Below are 11553 nucleotides of genomic sequence, written 5' to 3'. Positions count from 1 at the left end.
TTCAAATCTCATTCGGCGTTAGATTTGGGACAAGTAAATAACCTTCGCAAGCTTACCCAACATTTCTACTTTCAAAGACCCGTGCTTGTGTACGTGTGCAACAAAACAAGACTCGTGCATTTAAGACGATCTCTCTATCTCTTAAACTACACAATCACATCTTTACAACTTTGCACAACATTACACAACATGACATTCAATCCAATCTCAAACAACAATTAGCATTTAGCAATCAATCACATAATTCATGACATTAACATCTCATAATGCATCCCTGAATATTGGTCATACAGGATTCATCCATAATCATACACACATAGCTACATGTTATTCTCAATTAACGTCATAATTTAATTAAACAAATGCCAATCAACCCTACTCTATCATATAGACAATCTCATTAGCTTCTTAACGCTTCGAACGGCGCATAAAACGGAGTTACGGATCAAAAGTTACACATATTCGAATTTTTCTCAAATCTGCCTACAATCGCGCCGCCACCCTACAGACACGCCGCGAACCACAAGCCAGTAGCCTACCAACTACTCAGTTCGCGCCGCGATCTATTGTTCGCACCGCGATCGCAGTGCAGGAACATTTCCCTGTATGAGTTCAGCATATCCCCTTTCTCATCCCCACACCGAAATTCATGTTCTAGCTCAAAATTGCACACGAAATTCACATACATATCATATATACAACTCATAAGGACCTCTATATTCATCAAAACCTCATTAATCATGAAATCTATGCATTTCACCCAAATCCCAAAAGTTAGGTTTTCACATTCTTTTCATCAAACATGTTATAAATCAAAACCCACCCATGGAATCAAGTAAGAAATCATTATTACATGTTATTTCTACCAATTCTAAGCATAAACAACATCAAACAACACAAATCTCGTGAAATTACGAAAATACTCCAATTGAAATTCCATTTCTAACATATACAACATTACCCAAATCATGTAAACTATAAGAACTTGGATTCTAACCCTTACCTTTATTCAAACTCCTCCAATCTTCAAGAAATCTACAAATCCCCTCTTCTTCTCTTCTATGTTCTTCTTCTCTTCTTTCTATTCTTTCTATTCAAAATGATAGTAAACTCTAAAACCCTATTTCCTTACTATCTTCTCTTAACTAATCGGGCTTAATCCAACCCACTACTCTTTCTAATAATTAGGCCCACCACCTATTATATTATAATTCTACTATTAACTAAAATAGTCTCAATTAATAATAATAATCACCCAAATCAAATAATTATCATGCCAAATAATCATTAAATAAAATAAACAATTATTAAAATATCAAATAAAATTAACCATATAGATAGCTAATAAAATCGGGATGTTACAACTATCACCCATGTAAATAATTTTCCTCCTTTATAATTTTTGAAATTTCCAATAACAACCTCTTTTTATATAATGACTAATTGTTGATAAAACTTTTCTTTTAGAAATTATTGAAAATCAAACTTTTATTCTATGTTTAATTTTAATTATTCTATTCACATTCTTTAATTCGTCATTCGATTTTAAAATTGATTAGTTTTGCTCATTATCTTAATATTTTTTAAATAAAAATAAGAATTTAGTTAAAATATAATAACATTGTAATATGTTAATTACAACAGTTGATTTGATTAAAATATTTAACTTTTATTTTAATTTTTATTAAAATGATATATTTAAATAGTTATGATATAGTGATGGCGTGAAAAAATTTACCTTCGACAGCATATATCAATTAATCTAAAAAAATAATTAGGTAATGTTTTAATGATGTGGCATGACATGCATATGCAAGTGTAAAATCATTTAAATTATTTAATAACTTTGACTAAATTATAAAAAATATAATTTTTTCATGACATTATTTTTTGAAAAAAAAATTACATTTTTTGTATTGATCATTTCAAATCTTCATATCATATAACACATACATTTAACCCATGTCATATAACTATTTGTAGTTTAATAGAAATGAAACAAATATTAAAATAGAAATAACAAAAACTTTAATGAAATTTTAAAAGTATTATTAGAAAAAATATTTTTATTCGAAAAAAAATACCCAAAAAATATTTCTTTTCAAATAAAATACTTTTTAAGGTCCATCAAGCTATAATAAGGAAAAATAATTGTTTAAAATAAATTCTTTTAAAGATAATGTTTAAAACATTCTTTTATTTATTTTTCAAATATTTAGCAAACTATTTTAATAAAAATATCAAAAAGAGACTATAGAGTCCAGTTATTCTAAAATAAGATATATTTGATATATTTATTTTTCACTTTTAAAAACAGTGTAACATATTAAAAATATGTAAATTGGCATCGAAAATACATATTAGCAGTGTCTTTAAAAATGTGTAAAACAGATTATCACATATGAATTAAATTTTGTTATTATTAAATTATAGTTAAATTTAACTTTAAAAAATTATAGTTAAATTATAAATTAATAAAATCTTTATTTATTTTGTCATAGTTAATCTAAGATTAACCTACACAGAATCGAGACAAATGTAATGCTCATGTATTATTCATGAAATATGAATAATGGTAAAGAGAGAGAAACTACTTTGATATACTTATATTGATCACAAATATTCTATATTGTGAAAATTTTGATTATTATATTGATTTTAATAAAATATGTTGAATAGATATTGTTTACAAATATTTCAAAAGTATATAATTTTCTATTTTAAGTATTTTATTGTCAAATTTAAATGATATAATATCCCAAATTTTAAGTATTACTATATAGGAAATTTAAATTTTTTAAATATTTCATCAGAGTAAATCTGTGAGAATATTTAAAGTGGTTTTGGTAATTGTTTTCAAACTTTACAATAATCAATCGCATCATATTCTTTCTTTTTTTATAAATTTATTATTTAATATATTCAAACAATTTTGACTATAATTAATATTATATCCTTTAGTTTTAAATATTATAATTAAAAATGCATATGTTTGATCAAAAAATTGAAATAAAACCTATAATTGAATATAATTCTCTTATTTTAATTATTAATTAAAAAACAATTGAGTCAAAATGAAACTGAAACTAATTAATTTTATTCAAAATATTAATTGAATATATAAATATAAATTTGATTACAGATTAAAAAATACAAATAAATAAAAATCAATGTAAAATATTGAGATCATCTATTATGTATAATCAATCAATGTAAAATATTTTACACAATCAATCTCTCACAACCATTTATAATCATTATTTTAAATATTTTAAAATAAAAAATAAAAATCAAACGTGATTTAAAATATAACGGTTACTATTTATTGACGATATAAAATTTGTTTACACGCAAAATTTAATATCTTTTTAATATTTCTAAAATGTTAATTATTGTGGAATAAAAATTTATTGTATATACATCGACATTAACATTGTGCAATAAAAATCAATAATATAATATATCATCAAAATAATTTTAAACTATAATTTAACAAAATATAATTAGTGATTGGTTGTTACATATAAAATTATTTTAAATTGATTGTGTTTAAAAATAATATCTTTATGACATAGAAAAAGAAAAGGTGAAAAAAAAACTGTTGAAAAGCGTGCAGACAAGGGAGAAGGATTGTGCAGTACAAATAAAAAAATGGAAAGCATCGAGTGCATTAACTTACGGACGAAGACGGACTGGATCTAGGTCAACGCAGTTGGACTAAATATAACGACAAACCAGGGCCATTTTCGTAATTAACTATTACCAGTTTCAATGTTTTTATTTTTTCTCAAGATTCTGATTCATTACCTCTCATATATAACTCCTCCCTCTCCTTTTACCCTTCTTTATCTAACTACACAAGTGTTTCTGTTCTCTATTATGCGAACCAGAAGAGGCTTGTGTTATCCTCAAACACTTCCACTTCCAAACATGTCTTCAAACACCCACAAACGACAGAAGAGAATGCCGGAAAATACCACCGGCGGTTCCGATTTCTTTGACTATTTACCTGACGATATTGTCTTGTCTATCCTCGGTAAACTTAGCTCTACCGCTACCTCCCCCTCCGATTTCATCAGTGTTCTAATCACGTAAGTTACCAACCCAGCAATATTTTCAAAAACGGTTGCTTTTGTTTTGAAGTAACTGATTTTGTAATACTCAACAGGTGCAAGAGACTAAACGCTTTAGGTCTTAACTCTCTTGTTCTGTCGAAAGCATCGAGCAAAACATTATCAGTTAAAGCTAAAAACTGGTGCGACTCTGCTCACCGTTTCCTCAAACGTTGTGCAGACGCTGGAAACATTGAAGCGTGTTACACTCTCGGAATGGTAACCGCTAAAAAAAACAACTTTTTTTTGTCTGAATTTATTTTAAATGCATAATAAATTATAATGAGTGTTGTTTTTACCATTTCTATGGGTGTAGATTCGGTTTTACTGTTTGCAAAACAGAGGAAGCGGCGCTTCGATGATGGCAAAAGCAGCTATGAAATCTCACGCGCCGTCGCTGTACTCGTTAGCTGTTATACAGTTTAACGGAAGTGGTGGAACGAAAAATGACAAGGATTTACGCGCTGGTGTGGCTCTGTGTGCACGCGCTGCGTTCCTTGGTCATATCGATGGGTTACGTGAGCTTGGCCATTGTTTACAAGACGGTTACGGTGCTAAACAGAACGTTATAGAGGGACGGCGGTTTCTAGTTCAAGCTAACGCCCGTGAACTTGCTGCTGTTTTATCTAACGGAAACAGTAAACATCCGTTAATGAGGTGGAGTGTTAACCCGGTTAAGAACCAGCCACCTCAGATTCCTGTCGTTTCTGGTTCGGGTTCGGGTTGTCCGTTGCTGAGTGATTTTGGTTGTAATGTTCCGGTCCAGGAAGCTCACACTGCGAACCGGTTTTTAACGGAGTGGTTTGAAAACCGGGGCGGGTTTCCGGGTCAAGGTATGATGCTGTGTTCGAATACGGGTTGCGGCCGGCCAGAGACAAGGAAGCACGAGTTTCGAAGGTGTTCGGTTTGTGGTGTGGTGAATTATTGCTCCCGCGCCTGTCAAGCGCTTGACTGGAAGTTTCGACATAAGGGGGAGTGTGCGCCGGTTGAGAGGTGGTTAGACGAGGCGGGGCAACCTGTTGCCGTTGAGGGTGTGGGTAACGGTGACGGAGGCGTTAACGTTGAAGAAGTTGATAGGTAGATGAATTTTGCGAGACTTCAAGTTGACGGTAACGGAAAATTGTTTGGAACTGTAATTTTTTGGCATAGGATACTGAAATATGGAAAAAGTGAAAATATTTATTATCTCATTTATTAAAATTTGGCTCGCAACTCCAATGCTACCTAGAGTGGTCTTTTCTGTTCCTTTTACTCTTTGTTTTTTAATGATTTTATAGAAGCAAATTTAAAATATTTCTTTGAAAAGAAAAAAATGAGAGGGATGCTTTTTATTTTATTTCTATATTTTATTTATTTTCTTATGAATTACCTAAAAACAACCGTTAGTAGTTACTTTTAGTTGGGTCCAGAAAAATTAATAAATAAAAAATTTAATATTTCTAGTTTGAAAGAATAACCTACATTTAGTGGATCTTATTACCATAGAGGAAAAAAAATTGAACATTAGGTTCATAATTTGACATTTTAGTCAAATCAACTTTAAATCATCCCATTTATTTATTATTGTTTGTGGCTAATAAAACGATGCTTCAATGAGATATGAAATCAGACAGACATTAAGGATATGACGTGTAGTGTATATTTGCATCAAAGTAGGCACCACAATGTTCTAAACAAAATAAATAAAAAATGCATGTCAAAATGTATACCACATCTTAAGTGGGGCTACACAATCTTACCTTCTCAAATACATCATAACTACTTTAGAACAAAGTTGGATATATAATGGCACCGATTCTTTAGGGGATATTGGCTATGAGTGATCAAGTTTATGTTTAGGATAGATTTGCTTGATATTCTTACTTTGCTTAGAGGAAATATTGGCCCCCAAATTTGGAGTGTATGAATATCAATCATCTTGTTTTGGAATCTCTTTTATGAATGATACATCGATTTGTCAAGTTGGGTGTATTAGAAGCAAATCTGTCAAAGTTAAGATGATATTATTATCTAATTAAAGCTCTAAAGGAAAGTTTTTATCAAAATTGCTAGAGTGTATCTTATGATATCAAAACATGCATCAAGGGGGCAAACATTTAATTTCTCGTATGGAAGTTTTTTGCACTGTTTTGAATGAGATAAACAAGTGTAGAATTAGTTTTTCAGTATTAATTTCTCTTATATACATCCATGTACCTTTCTAATTTTTTTATTTATTTTAGAGATGTATTTTTGAAATAATCTAATTTCTAGTGTTGAAATTTTTAGGAAATGCATTTCTAAAATAATCCAACACTTATAAATAAAATTAAAATCAAGATAAATTTATTATATTAATTTTATAATTAATTGTATTAATCAAAATATATAATTAAATATATACCATTATAATTAAGATATACTAATAATATCAATCTATTAAATATTTAAATCAACACATTATTTTTATATAAAATTAATTAAAGAAAAAAATTTAATATAAATTAAAAATTATAATGCTAATAAGATTATATTTTTAACATGATAATTTCATTAATTATAATGTATAATGTTGTAGTAATTTAAAAAATAATTATTTTTATAATTTAAAAAAATTTGTGACAAATAAATTATTACAAAATTTAAATATTATTTAATCTCTTTATTCTTTATTTATAACAATTTGTATTTAAGTTATTCTTTATTAATAATAACTCACTTTAATTATATTATATTTATATTGTAAATAAATATATTTTTAAAATAAAATCAAAAATAAATTTTGAATATTGGTTAATTCTGATATGCATATCCGAATTAACCAATATCCCAATTTTCTTTGGGGTGAGTTCGAATATGCATTAATCAATATTCCAAATTTCTTTTGGGTGCGTTCAGATATGCATATCTAAATGGTATTTTGGGATTTTCATGGGTGTTTTTCATCATATATGGGTGTACAGAGAAATTATCCTATGTTATTAGAGATGTCAACTAGACTGATCAGGTCATCTAATAAGCCCACGTACATAAATGAGCCCGATTGATCCAATTTATTTAGAGAAATAGATAATTTCTTTTCCCACCCTTGTGCCTTCTCATAAACCCTTGTGAGAGTCTAAAAAATATCCCTATAATTCGGAGATACATTTTTTAACGCACTGTGTCTCATTTTTGTTAAAATTTAATTCAGAGATACATTTATGAATTCATGTCTGATATGTTTTGAAGATATATCTCCGAAAATATCTCTAATACTTCAAATGAAAAACTGAAAACGCAGACAATATGGATCATTTGGAAATTCATAACAACTTGATATTGAATTAAAACACTCAATATTACATAGATATTGATAATCGGAAAATTAACATTACACATTGTTATAAACAGGTATTTCCGGAAGTTGCAACATATTGATAATATCGTCGACGAATCTTGTAATCTTTGCATCAATATCAATTGATCCCTTTGTTTCATATCGCCAAAAAGTACTTCACATAACCTCTAAATCTGCATCTGTATTCAGTAGTTGGAGAACTGTATCTTCTCGTTGTTGTCAAACGATGGTGAATGATGCTCAAGTTTGATAATGCATCGATTTTCTAGATATCGCAAAAGTGTTTTCAGTTTGGTTATCAGATCGACGCGAATTATGTCCTTGCAAACCCTAAACTGAAGTGACGACCTCTCACCACTGAAATACACAAATGCAAGGTGGAGATATGTATTCATTTTTTGATATTAAGTGTTTGGTAGAAAATGGGAAGAGAGACACCCTATTTATATAAGGCTTGGATCACTTTGGACCTTAGAAAATCTTATCATGTCATCAGGGAACTTTTTGGATATGCTTCTCCGAATAAACCCTATTATTTTACGTAAAATGGGTGTTTCAGATATGCACATCCGAAAAGTTTCCTGATTTTTTTTAAAAAAATTAACATGAGGTGGATACACATATCTGAAATAACCCCTGAACCAAAGTCAAACAAGAAACTTAGAAAATAAAAATAGAAATTGTAAACCATAAAATGAGTAAACTAAAACGATTGACATTTGCGCCATAATTATTGAATATATATTAATTGTGTATTAAATTGTATGAAGATTACATCGTTGACGATAATACATTTAAAAAGTGTATCGATTACAATCTAAAATGCATCAAAAGATCCATCACCACATAAATATACAGCTGGTTCGGCCTTAGGCTTTTCTTGATTTGATTCTCTTTCAAGCTCGCTCAATTTGCTGAACTCTTTCTTCCTCTCCAGAAATTGATATGGCCAAGTTTCTAAATTTTTTGTTGAATGTGTCGTCCACACCAATGGTGTATTTGGTATAGAATACCCTGATTTCAAATAAACCTCAATAAAATGTAGCGATTTTGAAAGCCACCATATGCACATGATGCCTCACGAAGGATCTTTTGGTGGGCCACTCTGAAGTGGAAATAAATGTCTTCGAAAAACTATATCTTGTCAGATCAATATACACCTTGTCATATGCATTTGCTATAAGATGATCCATATTAAGGAAACGCGTCCATTATGAAAATGATGTGGGATCGCTAACACAAGGAGTAAGTGCATCTTGAATTGAATCAAAATGTTGTTTTTCCCCATATAACTTTGTGTAGAATTCTTGGTGTGTCGTCAACTCTTTCAAAAAAAGCTTGGAGGACAACAAAGTGATTCTTTTCTCCTTTACCGAGCAAGCTTGATACAACCCGATAACCATAATTACCATCATCTTTACCATTAACAATCTACTCAATGTGTTTGTGCATTAAAAGAGACATTTCTTCAATGAAGATTATTTCGAGCATCGGTGGTGAAGAAGGTGGTTTGCTAATGCGAGCATCCTTGTACATATTTTTTTGAGATTTTGGAGTTGGAGAATCCGGCAAATATGAATCAACATGTTCAAAGTATGATGGAAACGGTTTTGTTGAATTGTCATCTTGAGACGATTTTACCATTTTAGGGGCACCTTTGGTTTTAACCGATTCTGAATGAGGTTTCAAATATGTGGTTTTCGGATAGATAATCTTCCTCAACTTCTCCTTGATGTGCAATTTCATGGTGTCATATGTCTTAAAAAATCTATCTTGGAATATTTTCCACTACATCATTATATTTATACTTGCGTTTCCACCCTTCATCAACTGCTTCTTGATGTGTAATTCCAGTGATTGTAGATTTCATCCATACATATCGGAGAATCAAGCTTCATCTTTTCTAAAATAAGATAAGCACGTGGAAGACTGCAAGTCTTCCTAAAAGTGTATCCATTCTTATAACTATCAGAGACTATCTTCTCGACTCGATTCGCTTCATGAAAAATTAAATTTAATCCCTCCTGAGATAAGTTGCTAACCAACTGCGGATAGAGGGTATTCTATGAATCTCTGTTCTAACACGGTCATGCTCCAACCAAAAGTTGTTTGTATTTCATTATGTTGGTTTTAAAGCATTTGGTTCAAGGCGTCCTACTCTCTACAAAATCACCCGTACTATCACCCAACCATTTCTTCAATGTAGAATGTGTAGACTAGATTATGTTGGTTGTTGTGTTACCGAGGTGTCTAACCTGATTGGTTCTAGCACAAAAAATCTTCTCCTTCACTTGGTCAAGAATAGTACTCTCAATGTATTTTAAAAAATCTGGATATTTGGAACACGCACTCCTAAAATACATTACAGGGGCAACATACAAGTCCTCCATGGATGAATTTAATATATCAGTCCATGCATCCATTATCTTTTTCACCACTACATCTGATTTGACCATTTTTTCATCTCCACCCTTGATTTGTTTGGTTCAAACAGTGGGTTTGATCCGACTTCTCATTTGTTATGTGATGTCGACAAAGTAAAGTGTAAGATGTAGGAAATACCTCTGCAATCGAATTCACCAGTGCGGTGTCTCGATCTGTAACAATTACCTTCGTCATGTTTTATTGGTCCTTCAATAAGATCTTGCACATTTCCAATGCCCATGTAACATTGTCTTCTTTTTCAGATTTCAAAAATGCAAACCCAACTGAAAAAGTCTTCTCTCTAGATGTAACACCGAAAATTTCCAAAAATGGAAGCTTATACTTGTTGGTCTTATTAGAATGGTGAAAAATGTGTTGAACAACTTGATACTTTCGGGATGAGTCCAAAATATGTCACGAACAATGACTTTATCATCACAAACCATGTATCTAAAAACATATGGTTGTCATTCATTAGCTTCAAAAGTTGTTGCATTTCGGATCTGGGACATCTTATTGCCATATTATTTTGATAACGCGCATTGTACATCTTCTTGATATTTGAAACACTTTCTGGTCGTTTCCGTCTCATATTTGCAAGTATTTTTTAGGCGTCACGCTAATTAAAGACATGTCTGAAACAATTTCCTTCTACACCGGTTTAAGACGACATATGATGGGATTATAGGGTAGCATGGATTACAATGCATGTAAACCATAAATCACATTAAATTTCCATGTATCATCCGTCTTATGATATCCGTGCAATTTAAACGAGCACTTACATTTCCTTGATCTCATGTCATCATGTTTCAACTTCCAAATTGGTGGAAGATACGTACCACTTCTCTTGTATCTCATGGTAACAAATGCTTGCCTTATGCTAGAACCATTGTCTGACCTTCCAATTACAATGCCAAACCCCAAATTTCTCGGCCACCACGCGGACCCATTTAAGCATATATTCACGAGCAGTATATAGTTGTTCATTTGTAAAGCGTTGGCCAACATATATCTCGACATCAACTAGACTAACATCTTCCTTCACCTCATCTGATTTAACATCATCCTTCACCTCATCGTGTTTAACATCTTCCTTGACTTCATCAGATTTTGCATTGACATTTACAAAAACTATAGAAAACATATTCGGCCGCACCATACCTAACTTGAACCAAAATAGAAAATTTGTAAGAATAAATTGAACAGGTAAATTTGAAGATGCATCTCCGAAACAGGTAGGAGGTGAATTCGGAGGTGCGTCTCCAGAATTACTGTAAAATTTTTCAGCTCAAAAACAAGATTAATGAAAGCAATGAGGAATGAAATAAGTGAACATTACCTTAACTTGCGGCTTCTTTTGCTCCCTTTGATGTGATAAAACAAAAAAAATATGATTTGGAGTCGAAAAAAATGATTGAGAATAAAAGTTTTTTAAAGAGTTTTGAGTTATGGAGGATGAATGTAGGTCTCAGTTAATTGATTTAAGGGTTAAATACTTTTTACCCTTTGTCATATGAGCGCGTTTTGATTTACCCCCTTTAAAAAAAATCTTAGACCTTACCAAAGATTCCATCCAATTTGACCTTGGATCAGGATTCCAACATAATCTGCATACGTGGCAAGTCACGTGGCATTTTTTTTTAATTTTTTCGAATTTCCACGTGGAAATTCGTATTTTTTTATTTTTAAAAAAAA

The 11553-nt window shown here is 30.8% G+C and overlaps 1 protein-coding gene across 1 annotated transcript; it reads left to right on the top strand.

Annotated features, from left to right (window-relative positions):
* The first annotated feature begins 3810 nt into the window (after positions 1 to 3810).
* LOC131661531 (F-box protein At1g67340-like) lies at positions 3811 to 6183 on the top strand. Its single transcript, XM_058931103.1, has 3 exons — positions 3811 to 4091; positions 4169 to 4331; positions 4429 to 6183. The coding sequence occupies exons 1-3, from the start codon at positions 3880 to 3882 to the stop codon at positions 5191 to 5193; spliced, it is 1140 nt and encodes a 379-aa protein (XP_058787086.1). The 5' UTR covers positions 3811 to 3879; the 3' UTR covers positions 5194 to 6183.
* The last annotated feature ends 5370 nt before the right edge of the window (positions 6184 to 11553 follow it).

The sequence above is a fragment of the Vicia villosa genome, linkage group LG3, assembly GCF_029867415.1.
Source record: "Vicia villosa cultivar HV-30 ecotype Madison, WI linkage group LG3, Vvil1.0, whole genome shotgun sequence".
Taxonomy (NCBI): Eukaryota; Viridiplantae; Streptophyta; class Magnoliopsida; order Fabales; family Fabaceae; genus Vicia; species Vicia villosa.
Note: the sequence above shows the minus strand (reverse complement) of the source record. Positions and strands in the feature narration are given on the sequence as shown.